Source organism: Mytilus edulis, chromosome 7 (genome assembly GCF_963676685.1).
Source record: "Mytilus edulis chromosome 7, xbMytEdul2.2, whole genome shotgun sequence".
NCBI lineage: Eukaryota > Metazoa > Mollusca > Bivalvia > Mytilida > Mytilidae > Mytilus > Mytilus edulis.
The window spans coordinates 31,725,662-31,747,305 of NC_092350.1; the positions used below are offsets into that span (position 1 = coordinate 31,725,662).

The window sequence follows — 21,644 nt, forward strand, 5'->3', positions numbered from 1 at the left end:
ATCAGCCCTGTTAGAACAATGGAGCTGGGATGTAATTATAAAAATAAGATGTAGTTTGATTGCCAATGAGACAACTCTCAAAAAAAAAAAAAATGACAAGGAAATTAACAACTATGTTTATTATGTCAATAAAAAGGGGTTCAAACAGAAGACTTAAATTTAGTGTGGAATCCATTTCGCTAAACTAGTATACATTATGGGTTAGGGTCCAGCTGAAGCCGTCCTCTAGGTGCAAGATTTTCTTGCTGGGTTGAAAACCCATTTGTGGCCTGGGGTTGTTTTTAGTTTTTTGTCAGGTTGTTGTCTCTTTGACTCTATTTTTTTTACAAACCAATGCATCAAAATTAAAATGAAGACTGTTTTTACTCTGTATAATAATAATGGACATTTTGCCATTTCAGAAATATTGATATCCAAATGAACGTAATAATTATCTTAAAGATATGATGCATTTTATATTAAGATTTAATGTGAAAAAAAATATTTATTGTTATTTACAAGTGTAATCCAGGTATACATAAGTATAAGTAAACAATAAATTCTCTCCTAATAGTTTTTCCAACAGAGTCCAAGTACATTTGGAAAAAAAATGTGAAGTTCAAAGCATTTAGATTATAATAAAAAGCACTGATTTATGAAATTATTTCAAAACAATTAAGATATTCAGTATCGAAGCACTTACCATTTACAGTAATATCACCTGTGATATGGTATCAATCGATCTTAAGTAGGCCAATATTTCGTGATTGGCAAATTAGTTAGTTCCCTATCAAAATTCTACATAATAGTTATATACTTTATATATAAAGGCAGGTTCAAGCTAGTAAAATAGGACAATTAAAAAGATGTGTATCTATCAGGTGTTGATCAAACATTTATAACACCTAACTCTTTGTCTTCTTTCAAGGACCATGAATTTTCAGAATACATATATTGTACATGCTTCTTGGTAGTGATTTAAATTTTTTATTTTTATTTCAGAAGAGTTGACTAAAAGATTAAAATTCAATATTCAAATGGGTTTTTTAGACACCCAAGGGTCAAATGACAAGCAAAAGATTTTAATGCAAAGTTTTAATTCATTTATGTAAATATTTAAATGCATATATACATTTTTGTATTCTTCATTTTTAACAAACTCATGTATAACATATATACGAACTGTTATATTTATACAAAAGGTTAGACCATTCAAACATACATGTCATTTATTCTTTCCACAATAATAAGACTCTTGTATTATATTGTAAATGACACAGGCATATTCTATCAAACTTAACTGTTTCTTAAAACCTTCAAATTGTTCACTTTACCAGTATACATGGTATACATTAAGATTTTTTGTAAAATCTTGACTATTGGATCTAGCAAAAATATGGACTTTTAAGACTAAGAGCCTGTGTGATCATGTGTTGCTCGCTGTAGTCTATGTGTATCTTCAACAATGGACACTCTCCAGAAGTGAGGACTAGAAAATAAATAATTCATGACAAAAATCTTTTTTCTTGATATTGTTTTGCTGAATTTTTGATTGTTTACAGTTCCTGAATTATTTAAAGATCTTGTCTTACTGATCTTATTTGCTATTTGAATTGACTATCTATCGATTACAGTTTTCAAGATAATAGGCAAAAAACTAAAATTGGGTAATTGTATTTATAAATGGACAATATAAGCTAAGTTTTTAAAATGCTCCATTTAGGAATTTAGTTTAAGCTGTAATTGTTAGGAAACCTTTAATCAAATTAATCTGCTTTTTTATAATATTTCTACAAGACTTAGTGGGATACAAATGGATATGTATGACAATTTTAAGTTTTTAAACATTTGTGACTTTAAGTGATTGGAAAGGGGAAGTAATTCATTTTTATTGACTCTGTTAGCATATAGAAATTAATATTGTTAATTTAGCAATTTTAGGACTGACTGATGTAGTGGAAATTAAAAGCAGAATAAATGGTTCAATTAAAAGGATAAAAGAATTACATTGTATATTACATGTATAATAAACTAAGGATTATTTATTGGGGCAAAATAGGATAAATATATGAAATAAAACTGTGGCATATATAATTCGGCATAGTTTGTGGGATTGTAATTCTAAATGGTTGGGATATTATTTTAATTCAACTTGTGAAATTTGTGTTTAGGATTGTTCTGAAAAGTAATTTTAAAAGAGGGGATTTTCATTAAACTATAGTTTGAGCTATTTCCCGAACAGAAAAGTCCATATATGGAGGAAATTGTTTTTTAATTAACCCTTTCCTCCATAATGACACCTTTTGATGCCACCCCCTTTACTCCATAATGACGCCTTTTGACGCCTGTGTAGTACATCAGTTGAAACGCTTTGACTCCAAAATGTCTGCATCAGACTTTAAAAAAAATGTATGCAATACAAAAAAGGAGATTCATGAGAATATCTGACTTCAATTTCATTGATGAAATATTCGTTTTCACAATGCATTAACACTTAAAACCTTATGATTTTTTTTTAATGAAAAAAATCCTATGCAAATCAAGTATGCTAAAAAAAAAAATCCATGGAGGAAAGGGTTAAGTACATGTACATGCATATTTGGGAAAAGTTCAAATTATTACTGATGTAGATTCATAAATGTATTTAAGGAGAAAGCTAATATAAATTTAATAATTTTGGTGATGCATCTTTTTATCTAGTCAACTGATGTGATGTTAAGGAGGAGGTAATTTTTCACTGTTTAGTATTGCTTTTTTGTATGACTTTGATTGTTAGAATATTACTTTGAACTATTTATTAAACCAATTTGTATGGACCAAAATAATGAATAAACAATAAGATTAGGCATATCAAAGAACCCTATCATTTCAAGATAATTCAAACCCCATTCTACTTGGTCAGGAATAAGCAATTCAGACAAAGTTTAACTAGAGGCTCTTGGTCTATGTGCATATTAAACAAAGTACACAGATGGAGGTTCCTATTAAAACCTTTATAACCCTCTTGCTGCCATTTGTTTTTCAAGGTTGCATTTTGTGTCCCATTTCCCGACGACACTCACAAACTTGTTTTACGAACTTGAACACACCATGATTTTAAAAACGATCAAACACAGGTGTTTGTTACAAATTATTTGCCGGGTTTACTATCTATAAAAACCCAGAAAAATTAGCAAGTCTTTGAAGTATTAATTATCACCCATTCAAACTAATAATTGTTAAGTCATTGTCAGCTTCTGTGTTTGGTTTTGTAATCCACTCTAGCAGTGTACTGTTAACCTTACAACTTTTGACAGGCCTTTTATTTAGCATAATAATTTCTCATTTTTCTTACCTTAACGTTTTATAATATTCAAATAGCTTCATCCAAGCTGGACATCGAGAAAGTGTATTTCTCCCGTCATATCAGCTTGGGGTTTGTTTTTCTATATGCTAACAGAGTCAATAAAAATGAATTACTTCCCCTTTCCCATCACCTAAAGTCACAAATGTTTAAAAACTTAAAATTTTCATACATATCCATTTGTATCCCACTTGTAGAAATATTATAAAAAAGCAGATTAATTTGATTAAAGGTTTCCTAACAATTACAGCTTTAACTAAATTCCTAAATGGAGCATTTTAAAAACTTAGCTTATATTGTCCATTTATAAATACAATTACCCAATTTTAGTTTTTTGCCTATTATCTTGAAAAGCTGACAATGACCATTTATTGTTGGTCCTACATGTTCTGCAACCCAGGGGGTTACTGACTATCCTTTTGCGTATAACTGTGCCGACAGCATTTGCCAAATCATACCCTGTCTGGAACATCACTTGTTAGTGCTAAGCATGAGCATGATGAGTACATCATTACAAGAGAAAACATCAATAGCATAATACAATGTATAAGAAAAACACAAACACAAAAAATTACAAACAAACCTGGGCCTCGACAGTTACTGAAAATTATCGAAAATTACCCGTTAACCACAGCGCTATCCACAAATCCTGGGGAGAAAACTGGATTCATGACAAAATTGTGTTTTGGTGATGGTGATGTGTTTTTAGATCTTTATGTACTGAAATTCTTGCTCCTTACAATTTTCTCTATCTATAATAAACTTGGCCCTTTCATTACAGAGGAAAATATTTTGTAAAAATTTACAAAAATTTACCAAATTAATGAAAATTGTTAAAAATTTACTATAAAGAGCAATAACTTCTTAAGGGGTCAATTGACCATTTTGGTCATGTTGACTTATTTGTAGATCTTACTTCGCTTAACATTATTGCTGATCACAGTTTATCTCTATCTATAATAGTATTCAAGATAATAACCAAAAATGGCAAAATTTCTTTAAAAATTACCAATTGGGGGACCGCAACCCAACAACCAGTTGTCCAGTTCATCTGAAAATTTCAGGGCAGATAGATATAAGCTTGATAAACAATTTAAATGCTTGTCAGATTTGCTTTAAATGCTTTGGTTTCAAAGTTGTAAGCCAAAATCTACATTTTACCCCAATGTTCTGTTTTTAGCCATGGTGGCCATCTTGGTTGGTTGGCCAGGTTACCGCACACATTTTTAAAACTAAATACCCCAATTGTGGCTTAGTTTGATCAAATTTGGCCCAGTAGTTTCAGAGGAGAAGATTTTTGTAGAAGATTACAAAAATTTACGAAAAACTGGTAAAAAATGACTATAAAGGGCAATAACTCCTTAAGGGGTCAACTGACCATTTTAGTCATGTTGACTTATTTGTAGATCTTACTTTGCTGAACATTATGATGTGTACAGTTTATCTCTATCTAAAATAATATTCAAAATAATAACCTTCTTTTCTTAAAATTACCAATTTAGTGGCAGCAACCCAACAACAGGTTCTCTGATTCATCTGAAAATTTTAGGCAGATAGATTTTGACCTGATAAACAATTTTACCCCCATGTCAGATTTGCTCTAAATACTTTGGTTTCTGAGATATAAGCCAAAATCTACATTTTACTCCTATGTTCTATTTTTAGCCGTGGCGGCCATCTTGGTTAGTTGGCCGAGTCACCGGACACATTTTATAAACTAGATACCCCAATGATGATTGTGGCAAAGTTTAGTTGAATTTGACCCAGTAGTTTCAGAGAAGAAGATTTTTGTAAAAGTTAACAGATGACAATGACGACGACGACGACAGACGCAAAGTGATGAGAAAAGCTCACTTGGCCCTTTGGGCCAGGTGAGCTAATAAATTACTAGATTTTTACCCCCTTTTGGCCACTTATTCCTAAGCAGATAATGACCATAACCCCTAAAGTCAATCCAACCAATCAAGTCATGAATTTTAACAGTCACAAAAATTGGTGGGGGTTCAAGAATAAAATGTAACACAAAATGTCTATAAGGTAGTGTCTATGGTATTATTAAGTAAAATACACTACTGACTATTACTGCATTTTATTTCTGTTAGGAAATAGGAAATGGGGTCATTAAGCAAAATCAGTGTCCCCTCTCTGAGAGTGTTTGTGGATGATGTTGCATTTTTTCTTACTACAATATACAAATGTAGTATTGTTGTACTTCATGTGTAAATTTGTCAGACTAAACTCTTTCATCTTATATTCATTTATGAGCATGACATTGATGTGGAAAAATTCAACAGTGGAAACTGTACTAGTGGAAGATGAAATAATGGCAAAAATAAGGACAAGAATAGAATTCATGACAAAAATCTCTGATCATTTTTTTCCATCTAAAGTTTCTATCTATCCTATTCATTTTACCCAAAGCACACAACAAAAATGAAAATTTAAGGGCAATCACTCCTATAAAGTGTCTACTTACAATTTCGTAAACTTTTTATTTTTATTAATAATTAGTAGGCCTTGTCTTGCTGCTCATTTTATTTTTTATCTATCTTTTATGGTTTTAAAGGTAAAGGCAAAAAGTAAAATAGTGGAAAAAATTGTTATTAAAAGGCTCCAATATGGTAAAGTTTGAACTGTTTCCATTATTTTTTTTAATTTTCAAAAATTCAAATACTAGGCAGAGAAAAAAAGTTAGTAAAATTTACAACTGAAGGGCAATAACTCCTATAAGAAATTATTTGACAATTTGGTTGAAATGAACTACAAATGGCGGAAGCCAAGTAATGAGAAAAGCTCACTTGGCCCCATTGGTCAATTATGCCGATTGACCCCAGGTCTAATACGATAATATGACAGCTAGAACTTAACTGATAAAACATTGTGATTGCTTACCATTGTTGATATGCTTTTAGTTTTCAGAATGCTGCTGTCTATGTCAAATGATTACTTTGAGGTATGATTACAAGTTCAATTAGATATATATTTACTGTAACACTTGCATGCAAATCACAATTTAAAAAAATTGAATTCATATAAAATAATCTAAAAGTACCGTTATTCAGTGTTTAAAGTCAGAATGTAATTCAGAGACAGATCATAGGTCATTCAGAGAAAACATTCAGCTCAATAATGTGGGGACAAAGTCCCAAATTTCTGTAGAAAAAAAACCAACAATTTTATTCTACTAATGAACTCTAAATCTTTTTTTTCAGACTTTTTTAAATCCCTGTAACTGCGCAGAAATCTACTTCCTTTTGCTGGTTTTGCTTTCATGAGACTTTGAAAAAAATATATATTTATCAGTCTAGTAAAATGTAGGAAGGAACTCTGTCTCAATACCAATTTATTTTAATAATTTTCCGATATAAAAAAAAAAAGTTACATGAACAGCTTTTCTTTGTTTACATTAAATATGACGTCACAACTTAAATAACGTCACAACCCATTCTGCAAATTCTTGGTAGAATCCGCTACTCTTCTTCAGACCTGCCAACTTTTGAAAATCTCCCATGGAGATTTAGCGCGCGACCAGATTTTTAAGGGTTACAATTTTAGCGACTTTTCTGTGTGCATTGTTTTTTACTCCTAAAATAGTCCAAGTTCTCTTTTTTTTTTCTTTTGGTATACTAATGATGAGCTTGTAGGCCTTGATTTCTTTTATTTGCATGATTCTTGTACTATTAAATTATAAAATTGACAAAATAACTGAAGAATATAGAAAAATGGCATTAAAAATAAAGGATTCAAAGTAGAGACCCCCCCCCCCCTTTTTCCCCCTCCAAAGACCTTCTTATCTTTGAACCTTGACTCAAAAGACATAAAACTACATGTCCTAAAGTTAGAAGGATGAATTAGTCTTACTTATGGTCTAATCAGTATCAATGAGAAAATGGATAAAATTTGAGTTATCTTTCTTTGTATTCAGAGGTGCTCTTACCGGCGGAGGCTTATACAGTAACACAGTAGAAGTGAATACAAAATGGCGTCGATTTTAAATCAACAGACACATGACGTCTGGTTTCAAAATTTAAACGGATTTTTAAGATAAACGATGTTTTCTTGAGAGTTCATTACAGTTCTCATCTTTCTATTTATTATGATTTTGTTGTGGAACTACGGCAAATGTTGCAAATTGTGCTTGTATGATGAATTGATTAAAATTGAAAGGCTGTTTGACCAAATTTGTGTATACAAATTAATTTTGAGGACTGTTACGACCCATTAGGTAATCTGATTACATACAACCACTAATTATGACACTTGTTGTGACTGTTGATTACTCAGATTAGCGTAGGGTCGTTAACTTGTCATAATATGTCCCCAGGTAAAATTATAGATTTTTTAAAATTGATCAGAAAAACTTCAAAATCGGTAAACAATAATTTTTTCGGGTATATTTGATGAAAATCGGGATTTTGACTTGTTTTACGATCCCGATATCGGGATTCGGGTTGAGGGATAAAAATCGGGATGATACCGCGAAAATCGGGATAGTTGGCAGGTCTGCTTCTTCTATCCCTCGGCTGTAATATGGTATGCGATATGTGTCTACGCCTTACATTTCTTTGCCGGAAGCTGAACATTTACTGCTAGTGCTAATATTTTTAATACTTTATAATATTCCCCTGCTTTTCAGGAGATCAGTAATGGAAACCGACATATAAGCGATGAGGTTAGATGAGGTTACAGAATCGGCAGAGTTGAGACAAATGGTCATAACCAAAATCCCTAGCCCTGCATGGACCTGGGTTTCCTTTGAAGGAGCCATCAATGAAAGCTATTGTTGTATTTATTTTTAGTTGATGTATTTTTTAATAGTCTTTTCCTGAAATGCTTGTTCCTCTGATCTAGACTTTAAACTTCCAAGATTTTTCCAATACTCTGGTTGCTGCTAACCCACAGATTTCAAATTGAGACTCTATACCATCAGAATCAATCTCTGTTGACCTCTTCATGTCTTCAGACCAGTTGCAGACTGTAATACCATTCTTCCAATTGGTGAGATTATTTTTTCAGGTTCATTTATATTTTTCCAATCTTCAATTTTTGTTTTAAGGTTCATGTGGACCCTATGGCTAAAATGGCCGTATTTTCACCTCAAAATTTACTCGGAGTACAGACAAACCTGCGCATCTGTAAAAAAATTCAGGCATAGCATGCCCTAGATAAATGAATTTTAAATATGTTTTATGTTTTAGAAAAGTAAAAACTTACCAGGATTTTGCCGTGCACTTTTTTTCATTTCTCCAGAAGGTGCCAAAATAAACTAAGTTGGGAAACAGGTTTGAGAACTTCCCCACAGGTAAAAATTAAAGTGAGCATTTTTAATTGACATGGACATTAGATGGACAATAGATACCCGACAATAATTGGTTATTTAAACTGTGTACCTGCTTGGACCATATCAAGGTAAACTCAACTGTTTGTTAATTTTATCGTCTTCTGCTGAGACGAAAAAAAGTGTACAGCAAAATCCAGTTAAGTTATGAATTTTCTAAATCATACAATGCATTTGAATTCTAGTTATCTAGGGCATGCCATGCCTTAAAACTTTTCCAGATGCACAGGTTTGCCTGTACTCAGAGAAAATTTTGAGGTGAAAATACGGCCATTTTAGCCATAGGGTCCACATGAACCTTAATAGGATAGTGATTTTATATGATTTTGTTTTTGCAATTTGTCTTATACCAGTTTCTTCTTATAAAAACAGACAAAGCTTGAGCTCAGGGTAGCTCTATAACCGACGATCACATAAAAAAAATCATGCAGCATCATGAACTAAAGGTGATAAGGGATAAATCAGGCAGAAAATGTGAAGTGCTCGTATTTTTCATTAAATTACCTTTCTCGAATGCAGCCATCACGGAGGAAACTAATCTCATTTTAAAGAAAAATAGACGTTTGGAATTTTCGTCTCATCTTTTGACTGAAAGGCCATTATTTTCTTTCTAAAATATTAAACAAATGTTTAGAATTCCAAACAGACGCCATTGCATAGATACTAGACCATTTGAGTCTCTAAAATAAAAGAGCTAGTATGAAACCTATGTACCAGCTCCGAACTCGTAACATAATAAGACATAAAAGCTTTATTTAGAGTCGGTATAAGCAAGCAATTACAAACATAAGCTCTGGAGAGCTTTTAAAACCGACATAACAACAAATAAAACAAAACATACATATCGAGTCATGCACACAACATTAAACATATAAAGCAAGAGTTCAATCAGTATATAAACATGCAGCACAAAAGTTCTTTAAGCATCTTACAAGTTTAACACATACTGGTACATGCAATTGTGAGATAAAAACACAAAAGCACAAATGAAATGGTTTGCGCATAAAAAGCATAAAAGCACATTAAGTTTCTAAAATTAGCACAAAAGCAGCAGAAGCACTATAGTAAAGATATTAGAATAAATTTGCCATGCTGAAAGTAAAGCAACAAAACAAAAAAATAATAAGCAGAGATTAACTGGTTTTGCAGGCAAAGCATTGGCATGAGCTGCCAGACCAAGAATTTATCAAGTTCTTGAATTGATTTAAAGATGATTGCTTGATGATTTGCAGAGTAGATCTTCATAACTTGCTGAATGGTCTTCGTAGATAAACCTTAGTGCTCTCTCTTGGATTTTCTCTATCCTATTTTGTATTTACCTCCCCACAAAAGTGCCAAACTAGTGGGCAGTAATTAAAGTTGGACATTATGAAAGAATAATAAATTGTTAATTTTTCGAGTTTAGTCAGGTGTTTACCTATTCTAACAATATGTTGATTTTTTAGTGAGCTAACTTCGGTTGTTTTTAGAGGAGTGCATTAACTGAATGATTTCTTAGTTATTGCACTCTCCGGTCTAGCCGAAAGTTTTGTTTGAAAAGCGAAGAATTGGAGGAGTTTTAGCCAGTGCTCGAACTTCTATCTCAAAAGTTGTTAATGCACAGTCTGGCTCCGCCCCCTTCAGTGAAGTAGTTATTAATGAAAGAATAAAATAAAATGAAATAGAATAAACTATAAATTTTCTTACAGTATTTTGCTTGGATACCTGTTTAATTGTGTCAAAATTAATTATATTTAAAAAAAAAATATATGTCACTGGATATTTAGGTCTATATCAGTGAATAAATCATGCTTCAAATTTTTGTCTCTGGACCTAAAACATATTCAACTCGTAACCATTGCAACCAGTTGGCCAATATTTTTCCAGTTCTTGGGAATAGAAAAAGCTTACAAGAGAGGTATTGGCAGAGACATATAATAAAATAATAATATAATTGTTTTAAAAATAAAATTTTCTTCTTTTCTCAGTCTTCTTTCAACTGATTCAGATATACACAATGAAGTAGTACGCCACTACTTGATTTGACATATTGAAAAGTACCCTTTCTTTAACCGAATTATTTCCAAAATACCAGACTTCACTCCAATAAATCATTATACAGATGCTCAATATACATATTTTATTGTTTGCAGTAAGAACGACAACTCTCTCGCAACGAGACTAATTCGTAAAAGACGTGCTATATATAAAAAATACCCAGCGCAAGAACGCAGCAAAGCAAAAGTCGGCCTTGAACACTTTCTGCTGACTGCTGTTCAAATTTACTTCAGAGTAAATTTCTGCTAGACTTGTAATGTGCGTATTGTTATGCGTTTACTTTAATACATTAGCTAGAGGTATAGGGGGAGGGTTGACATCTCATAAAACCCCGCCGCAATTTTGCGCCTATCCCAAGTCATGAGCCCGTCTGGTCTTTGTTAGTCTTGTATGATTTTTTATTTTAAAGTTTCTTGTGTTTAATTCGGAGTTTAGTATGACGTCCATTATCACTGAACTATAGTGCCTAACAAGATTTTGTGAGGTAGACGAAATTGACTTTAAAACGATCGTATTGACTTTTGATGTGCAGAAATAGGCAGATCGGACATATGTTGACTTTAGTTACTTACTTCTTAAGTTTGGGATTAATTGTAATCAATATATTCCAATGAGACTGAAAAATGCCTTTTTTTATTATGATAAATAATAATTTTACCTGCCGTAGTCGTGCGTAAAATATATTTCGGTATTTCTATTACGAAAATGACTTGTTTAATGGAACAAAACGTATTATTTGTAAACTTTCTCTTTACTCTTCACAATAGGCTTTTAAAAAATAACCTTTCAACTGTATATTCCGAAAATTTTGTGAAAATCGAATAAGTGGCAATTCTTACCTTTCATACCTTAACTTTCATTGATAAAACATAATATTGACTCGTCCAGTGTCCAGTTTGAAGGTCATTTTAGTTACCGTACACATTCATGCACGTTCTAATTAATCAATAGTCGTGTATGAAAAGCATAAACAAGTTTGAAGGTAAACTAATAACAACTTAATCCAATCAAATTGCCTACGATTCAATAACAATGACCAGTCCACATCATAAAAATGTATAGGGGTAAACTGGGTAGGGAGAAAATGTCAGATATATTAAGTTCATTATTTTGCAATAACGAGTAAAAATTTGTTAACCAATAGATTTGTTATAATTTCATAAACATGTCGTTATGTATTGGTATAGTTTTTGGATCTTTCATTAGCGTATTTAAGGCTGTAGAAAGTTTGGCCTTCAAAAGTCAACATAATCATTGACTATATAAAGAAAATTTGCCTTTTTAAAACATTTAATGTTTCACAAATAATACGCGCCAACAAAGCAAAATCATTTCTTAAAACACTGCAAAAAAAATAATTCTGATTGATGCAGTGGTATTGTCATAAATTGCACTGGAGTGAACACTGGTACATCAAACGTCGAATTCCCTCACACAATGTTATCACACACTATAGTATACATATTTTTTAAGGGACCAGCTGAAGGACGCCTCCCGGTGCGGGAGTTTCTCGCTACATTGAAGACCCATTGGTGGCCTTCGGCTGTTGTCTGCTCTATGGTCGGGTTGTTGTCGCTTTGACACATTCCCCATTTCCTTTCTCAATTTTAATTTAGACCTTCAATCATGTAAGAAGGTATACGGTTTTAACAGTCTACAATTAAGACCTATTAACATATATACTTTTTAAATTGTTATTTGTATGGAGAGTTGTCTCATTGGCACTCACACCACATCTTCCTATATCTATTTGTTTTTTATATAGCAAATTGTCACACTCAGAAGGGCTTTTTTTCCATTTAAATTTAGCCTTTTTCAATGGTCTGAAAATGTGATTGCCACATCAAATGAGTATCAAATCTCAAATTATCCAATTTATAAAGAATTTTATAGAACATGCAAGCATATTTGTTCAATGCAAAAAAAAATGGATAATTAATTAAGAAAAATAATATGCAATGCCTATCCAGACACTCATTTACTGATTTCTCTGTGAAATGAAAAAAAAAAACTGAAGTCCCAATTTCAGATATTATCTAATGAAACCAGGAGGCTAGTTCAATGAACGCTACTGTCAACGCTACTGTTACATGTCAGTTGTTTTCAAATGTTTAGGTTTTATCATTTGTAATGATAGTTAAATGTAATTTCGACTCACTGTTTTCATTCTCTTCATTTTAGTAGCTGGATCTCAGCTACTTTATTTCCAAAAGTAATTTTTCTTTGCGTGCGACGCCTTCTTTGGTTTGGCTGTTTTTCATACGAACTTTGCAATATATGTAATAGAAATGGCAATCGTTTGAACAAAATTTTTATTTGAAGTTTGGGTGCAAAAAAATTTCATTAAGTTGATTACAAGATAGTTTTACAGTGAAGAATTGATTTGTGGATGTGTGTGGCTTAGGTTTCAAGAGAAACACATGGTCACTGAAAAGATCGGAATTAACATTTTAAGTTTTAGGACAGGGTTGTATATCAAGGGGGATAAATCCTATAAACTGTAATTACATGAAACCATGCAAGTCAGATTTTCGAATATTTCATCCTACTGTTTTTGTGTGTATTTTTTGTTATTTGGACAAGTTTGAATTGATAACATTTCTTTGATAATTTCTGCTAAACTTATAATATACATATTTTTTTAACACTTGAACGATCAATAAAACAGCTGAAGTAATACTGTAATATCAGATAGCCGACCAGTCTCAAATCAATGTATGATCTTGACGGCAAAGTGTCAAAACAATTTCGAAATTTTGTACCTTCTAATCAACGTCGAATTTGTTGTTATGAATTATCTAAACAACTCCGATACAAGTCACTTCGAATACATTGATGTTCAATAGGATTTAATAATGTCCACCTAATTAGCTAGGTTTGTGTCATATTGTGCTTTGAGTATATATTTATAGTGATATATCAAGGATTTGTATAGTATTACCATACAAATCTTTGGTGATAATTTTTACTTCAATGTTGCATAAATATACTTTGTTCCTTGTTGAATGTCATAGGGTGACCTATTATGGTTAGGTAACTGGTTCTAAGGCATTTTGTCTCTATTTGAGATTTGTCTTCATTAGAAATCATAGAGTTGACTTATGTAAAGTCATAAACGGCAAAGACAGAAACTCCAAACCACGAAGTATAGCAAATCAAATAAAATAAAAGGACTGACAGTCAAATTAACAAAATAAGGCTAGGCTCAATTTGCTATCATGGTTAAGATAAGTGAATAACGGTTGTATGTGGCCAGCGTCATGATAAAATAAGTGTAGTTTTATATTGGCAACTGATGTTTGGAACATATAAAGCAAATGAAGGACCCCAATTTACTGGTCTGGTCCTTTGCTTTGACTTTGGTGACTTCTCTTCGAGCTAAGTGTCGACACAACCATATTTAATTTCTTATTTCTTTAGCTCTTTTACTTTATTCAAGTATCCGTCATCATGACATATACATTGATTTAAAAATCCTACTCATCATATCTGTCTATTGAGTACAAAACACGGGTCATATTGAAATATTTGCGTCTCGTGTTGCAGGTACTTAACTGTTGACTTTTTTTGCGTTTTTCAAATGACTACCAACTAGGTAACAGATTGTTTTTTAGACACACAAAGAAAGAAGTCGGTAACCATACAGTCTACTTTGAAAGATAGAACTCTGATTTCGTTAAACTCCATATGAAATCAGAGTTCTATATTCTAATTAGACTGATAAAATTCCACAAGATCATCCATTTAGTAATACCAAGGAATTGTAAATATACAATTCCTTGGTAATACGTACCTGTTACTTCAACTTTATTCTTTTTCTAATATTTTCATTGGTTCCTTTTTCTATGGATTTTTTTTAAAAGTTCTCTTTTGCCATGATTGGTTTCGTTTCTCAATTGTTTGGCACTTATGAAAGATGAGTTTATTATAGGCACTCGTAAAAAATGATCGTTGTAAGTCTCGTAGTTCAGTTATCAATCGTTGCATCATTCTTTATGTATGCTATATAAATATTTGGGACCAGAAAGGTATTCTGTCAGAGATTATAGCGTATGTCTTAACTATATAATTGGGGTTGAGTTAACAAATCTATGTCATTCCTCTTCTCTGAAAGTTCTCATGTATTTTGGTATCCTAAGAAGTTATCTATATAGAATAAGAAAATGTGGTATGATTGCCGCTGATACCTTAACGTGACAGATCTGATTTTTCCCCACCAGGGACTTTCAATACTAACTTTAGTATAGAAAGTCCCTGGTCAAACTGGTCGAATAAAGTGATTTTTTTCCATTTAAAATGGAATTCAGTAAGATATTTAAAGTATTTTTCTGTATGAGTAATACATTTTGGAGATTTTTTTCTGTCAACTAAAATCTGAAGAAATATGTCATTACATATATCATACCACTGTGAAATCTATTATCACAGATATCTTTAACAACTAAAGTCGGAAACTGAATGCCACCGGAGTCGCAACAAAGAAATGATTCCGGTTATAAAAACTTACTCACATAACTTGATGCCCAGTTACAGGAGGCTGAAACTTCTCATGCGATAACAAAATTTTAATGATATATTGTATCATATGTCTCTGCCTTAACACTAAGTTATAGTAATCATGCATGGCTTAACGAACTTGAACTTCTAATGCTAAATGCAAGCTATAAAGTTTGCCCCATCATTTATATCAGCATGAATGTCCCTTTGTTATCTTTTGCCTTTCTTTTTCAGTAACACAGAAAAACTGTTGTTGCCTTAATTTACTTACACTTGTTTCAATAAACAAAGACATGATTTAGACAATTATCTATCAACATTATTTGAGTGCTGATCATATTTCGAATTTCTGTGAATTACATTTCTCGCCCGCTCGTACATGACTCACAGACCTATATCAAACATCATTGAACACTGGTGAAGTCCCGCAAGATTGGAGAGATGCCAATGTAGTTCCACTTTTTAAAAAAGACGAAAGGCACCTAGCATCTAACTACAGACCAGTATCTCTAACTTCCATCACATGTAAGGTCTTAGAACATATTGTACATAGCAACATCATGGACCACTTTGACAAAAATAAAATACTAACTGATGCACAACACGGATTCCGCAAAAGACGATCATGCGAATCCCAACTAATCGTAACCATCAACGACATTGCATCGAAATTAAAAAGTAGCGGCCAAGTAGACATCATCCTGCTTGACTTTGCAAAAGCATTTGACAAGGTACCACATCACCGCCTCCTACACAAGTTGGAATACTACGGCGTCAACCCCAAAACCAATAAATGGATTCGCTCCTTCCTACATAACAGAAAACAGAGCGTGATATTAGAGGGTGCCGTCTCTTCACAAGTACCAGTACTCTCTGGTGTACCCCAAGGCACAGTCCTTGGTCCATTACTGTTCCTGGCCTACATTAATGACATGCCAGAAACAGCATCTACATCAGAGACCAAATTGTTCGCGGATGACAGCCTTCTCTTTCGTACCATCACCAACCAAGCTGACAGTGAACTTCTACAAAAGGACTTAACAGCATTGGAAGACTGGGAAAACAAATGGCAGATGAGTTTTAATGCCAAAAAATGCCTTGTCATTAGAATATCCCCCAAAAATAGACCAGTGATACAAACATCGTACCATCTTCACGGTCATACTCTAGACACAGAGGAAGCAAGTAAATATCTTGGAGTAACCATCAGCAACAACCTAACATGGGATAAACACATAGACAATACAGTAGGCAAAGGAAACAGAACGTTGGGGTTTATACGTAGAAACCTCAAAGGCTGTACAAAACCTGTAAAAGCAGCTGCATATGTGTCCATGGTAAGACCTGCAGTGGAATATGCAAGCACAGTATGGGACCCAACCGCCCAAAATAAAATCAAGGCAATTGAACAGGTGCAGAAAAGAGCAGCACGATTTGTGAATAACAACTACACAGACCGAACACCTGGCTGTGTCACAAATATGGTTAAAAATCTAAAGTGGGAAAGCCTCGAAGAACGGAGGAAAACAAATAGATTGTGCATGCTATTCAAGATCCAGCATGAACTTATAGATATAGACCGTCACCAATATTTGACCCCGAATGATAACCGGACCAGAGGTAAAAACCGCTTCTTCCAAGAAAGAACAAGTACAGACACCTATGGCCAATCTTTCTTCCCGAGGACAATCAGGGACTGGAACAACCTACCAACAACAGTTACAGCGACCAACACCGTTGAGGGATTCAGAGCTGCCCTGAAGGCATGCTCTGAAAGGAAGTAGGAAAACCAGTTGTAAATAATTTTAATTGTATATTTTTTTGCGAACGTTTTAAATGTAATTTGTAAATAGCCAAGAGAAATCTTTCTGTGTTGCCCGACACTGCGTAAAGTTTTCGCGCGGAACCATTAACATTCAGCAATGAATCCGGTTCCTTACCTGGAAGAAGAAGAAGAAGGCTATTTACCATAGTGGGCCTCTTTTCAATAGAGTTGTCTTCTCTTTCAACTTTCAGTTTCGCTTTCACCTTTGTCAAGAAATGTAAAATATCTTCCGTTTAAAACTATATTTTGTAATATTAAAGAAACAATCTAACGCTAATCAGTTTTTTTTAATGCTGATTTTACAACTGTGCCTGTTTTTACTGCCTAAATCTTTATTTTATATCTGATAAACAAAGTCTCCTGTGCGCACTTAATCGCGCGCAAGGAATTATGAAAATCGCCATATTGGTATGTTGTTTTGGTTGACACTAAGAAGATTGTGAAAGAAAGACATTTATTGAAAGTGACAAACTGGAGAAGATACCCGAATATTTAAGGGACACTATGGATTGGTTTATGGGGTAGGTTTGTTCAAATATTGACATTTAACGCATCCTGACGAGAGGCTAAAATAGAACAGCAAACTGATGAAGCGTTCTAGATCTGCAGCCAATTACAAAAGAGCCGGCTTTTTATCTTATTTTTTACCTTGAAACATGTGTAATGATTAAAAATAATCAACATTCTTCAGTCAGATGATGTTAGATAATCGTTTGTTTATCCTTCTTCAAGTTGAACAAAATCCATGATGATTCTAAATTTAAAGAAATATATCTGGTCTGATAAAGTAATTATTTTATTATCAAATAATTCATCTTTGGAATTAAAAAGCTGAACTCTCAAATAACTAGTTGTATTGGTCTTAATCCTATTGTTTGGTCCCATAATTTCTGCAAGGTTGCTAGCCTTCAAAGTTTAGGTACTAGCAGCTGAAAATTATATAATTACATATTTGAAAGTTGTCCTCTATAGAGTATCATCTACTGATCTAGTCAAAGTATACTTATATAATTAGGTTAATTAGATTGTCTAGATCTTTATTTATATTAACAGACTCATTACATACATGTATAATTCACAGACAGGTTTAAAAAAAATCTTTTTTGTCCTAAACTCAGAATTGACATAAAAAATCAACAGGGTTTACAGCAGACTATTCAGTGTACATGTATTAGAATATGGTACTCCTTCACCTTTTCATATTAAGCAAAACTTGAATTTCCTGGGTAAACCTCAAATATTTAGATGTTATTATTATGAAGTTTGAATAAGATATGAATAACATGTACAATTATATAAACAGCCAGATGATACATTTCAATTCATGAACATGATGAATTTAGAAGTACATTGTATTGCAAAAAGGTTTTATAGGTTTATTTATGCTGATCCAGGAGAGTTATGTCCCTTGGTCACTTTTAATGAGATGTTGAAGGTTTGTTAATGATTTCACTAAATATACATATACTTTACAGTTATCGATACTGTTCAAGGATATGCCCTTTATTATCATCATTGACATTTTTGTTCATTTTGTGGAGAGAAATGTTGACATTGACTAAAAAGTGGATCATAAATTTACAACAAGAGTTGTTGCAAATAGATTTGGATCAGGTGAAAGTCTTTGGTCAAGGTAGTTTTTGATGAAGTTAAAGTCCAATCACCTTGAAACTTAGTACACATGTTCCCTATGAAATGGTCTTTCTATTGTAAATGCCAAATTAAAATTTTGACCCCAATTCCAAGGTCCACTGAACATAGAAAATGATAACGCAAGTGGGGCATCCTTGTACAAAAAAATGAAATATGGACACATTCTTGTATCTTGTAATTTCTATGACAAAATGTGCAGGTAAATATACCACCAAAAGTTTGTGGTTCTCAGTAGCATTTTACCATTAGGAAAGTTTTACCTTCTTGTTTTATTCTCAAAAATCAAGTGTTTACAATTCAAGTAATAATGATGCATATATACATTTAGGGGCATGACTGTTTCCAACACAAACAAGCGAATTTCTTGCTTTGCTGTCATACTCCTATTGACATCTTACTTTATTTTTCTTGTATCTTCTTAACAAGATATTACAGACATGTCAGTTGTAAATATCAGCCTATTGACATCTTACTTTATTTTTCTTGTATCTTTTTAACAAGATATTACAGACATGTCAGTTGTAAATATCAGCCTACAATACTGAGCTACAATACCACATTAAATGCATTTATTTAAATAGCTGGATAATATTACAAAAAGAATTTCAACAAGGGAAGCATGCTGATTTCTACTGTGTTTGTTCAAAAATGGCAAATTATGAAGATGTCTTGCTTGGAATTAAACTTGAGGATGGTTTGTTTTTATAAAACATATTTTTATTTTAGCTCTTATTTCTGACTATACACCTATAATTCCAATCAATACTCTTCATATGTTACTTTCTTTTAACTGTGAAAACTATGAATTTTGCAAAACATGCTTAACAGATGTGATTTCATCATTTCAAGTGCACATTTTTTATGTGAAGATGTTTTCTTTTTTTCGATCACATCATCAAATAGTACTTTTGATAAATATATGATCTAAATAAATTAGATATATAATGAGACTTTTTAATCCATAGTATCAAGAAAAAACAGATTCATTTAGAAATTATTCATTGACATTTGTTGATGCCAATACTTTGATATAAATGAGAAGTTAATCTCACATTAGCATTAGATCATGCAGATTTGGACTATTCAATATATGAAGGGAGAGATGTTGAACAATTACCAATCAGATGACAATCCACCAAAGATCAAAAAGAAGATATGATAGAGAATGACAACTCATTTTCCATGTACATGTATGAATGCATTTGTGTGTATAGCTACATGCACATGTACAATGTATATGCATACTTTTCACTTTTGAAATTTTAGAATTTACATTTCCTTTCCTGTTATGGTACATGTAGCTAATGAACATTGGTGTTATTGCTAAACATGAGGGGGGAATGCATGAACACTTTTTACAGCAAAATATTATCAAGATTTTAGATATTCAAAAATTCAAATGACTGTTTATTGGAGTTATTGCCCTTAAAGCTACTTTGTACTAATTATTTGCATATTTTTTCGAAAAACCTTTACCTTCAAAAGGTCTGAAATTTAAACCAAACTTAACTTTAGTTAAGAGGAACACAACATAGTTTGTATGGGTTTTTTGAGAATGAGAATTATATTCCAGTTTGTCTATCTACATGTACATGTAGTAAGTAAAAATTTAGCATATATATGGTTAAAATGCAAGTCTAATATCTTGCAAACTGTTTAGGATAGAAGGAAAAATCTATAGCTAAATGAGGCACAAATATGAAAGGTTAAGATATACTGCTAACCAACCAAAATTGTCTGGTGGTTATTAAAGTTGTGAATTTAAGTGTGTTTTTTTTAAATTTTGTTTTGAAAAATTATGAGTAGAGAACAACTATCAAAAGCCAAGTTGATAAACAAGCACCTTAAATCTTGAGATTAACATTTCACTTGTAATTATTATATTTTTTATAAAGAGAGCCATTTGATTGTTAAGTGAGGGGATGGGCTTGGAAGATTGAGGATTATTTGCAAAAAATATTTTTACAAAAGTACTCTCACTGATACACATAGTTAATATGGCTTCTACTAACGAAAGCTCCATTTGGAGTTAATGTGTTTAGAGATTTCTTATGTCAGTACACCTTTCCTATATTGCCTATTGATTTTTCACTGACATAGGAGCTCTAAGCGTAAGCCTAGCGATTACCTGACATTGATGTATATATGTAATACCTACATTACAAACTTAAGGTGTTGAAAACTAAACTTTTTAACACTGAGGATTAATATTCGTCTACCTTTGATCTTAAAAGGAGTACTAAAGGCTTAAATGAAGCATTCTCAATTAGAACCCCCCCCCCCCCTTCAACCAAATTTTGTTAGGTTAAAAAAAAGGGGGGGGTAATAGTTTTGACTTGATGTTTTGGTGTATCACAAGCTAAAACGTCAAGACTGCATGACTACCATGAAATACTATTATTAGACTTGATATTTAGGTGTATCATAAGCCAAAGATCAAGACTGCATGACAACCATGAATTACTATTTCAAGACTTGATATTCAGGTGTATCATAAGCCTGAGATCAAGACTGCATGACTACTAGGAAGTACAATTTCAAGACTTGATATTTAGGTGTATCATAAGCCAAAGATCAAGACCAAATGATTACCATGTACTTCTTAAATTATTAAAACACCCTTTACCCAATGCTAAAGCCCAAGTATGGTTATATCATTAGGTCACATTACCGTATACTGTCAAAATAAATGTTTACCGTAACATGTCAAAAAGTTTACTGTAACGTGTACATTAGCTAAATATAGATAACTGTAATCATGGAAACCCCACGAGGATTTTTCACTGAAAGGATAATTTAACCTGTTTAGACATCAACCAGATACATATTCATCCACTGGATAACTTTGATCCGCCGGTTAACTCTGAACCGCCGGTTAAATCTCAACCGCCGGTTAACTCAACCGCCGGTTAACTCAACTGCCGGTTAACTCAACTGCCGGTTAAATCTCAACCGCCGGTTACCATATCTAT

General features: G+C 32.6%; 2 protein-coding genes across 3 annotated transcripts in view; one reads left to right on the forward strand and one right to left on the reverse strand.

Annotated features, from left to right (window-relative positions):
- LOC139482616 (uncharacterized) overlaps window positions 1-9,339 on the reverse strand; it is a 30,058-nt gene extending 20,719 nt beyond the window's left edge. The window contains exon 1 of one of the 2 annotated variants that reach the window (XM_071266530.1): window positions 9,165-9,339. In XM_071266530.1, coding sequence (XP_071122631.1) covers window positions 9,165-9,204 — 40 coding nt within the window. In that variant the 5' untranslated portion in view covers window positions 9,205-9,339. Of the gene's footprint in view, window positions 1-682; window positions 928-9,164 lie in introns of those variants that run through there. The other variant, XM_071266531.1, reaches the window with a different exon arrangement.
- An 8,046-nt stretch (window positions 9,340-17,385) lies between these two features.
- Window positions 17,386-21,644, forward strand: part of LOC139482624 (MOB kinase activator 2-like) — a 49,640-nt gene continuing 45,381 nt past the window's right edge. The window contains exon 1 of the mRNA XM_071266549.1: window positions 17,386-17,540. Coding sequence (XP_071122650.1) covers window positions 17,524-17,540 — 17 coding nt within the window. The 5' untranslated portion in view covers window positions 17,386-17,523. The remainder of the gene's footprint in view (window positions 17,541-21,644) is intronic.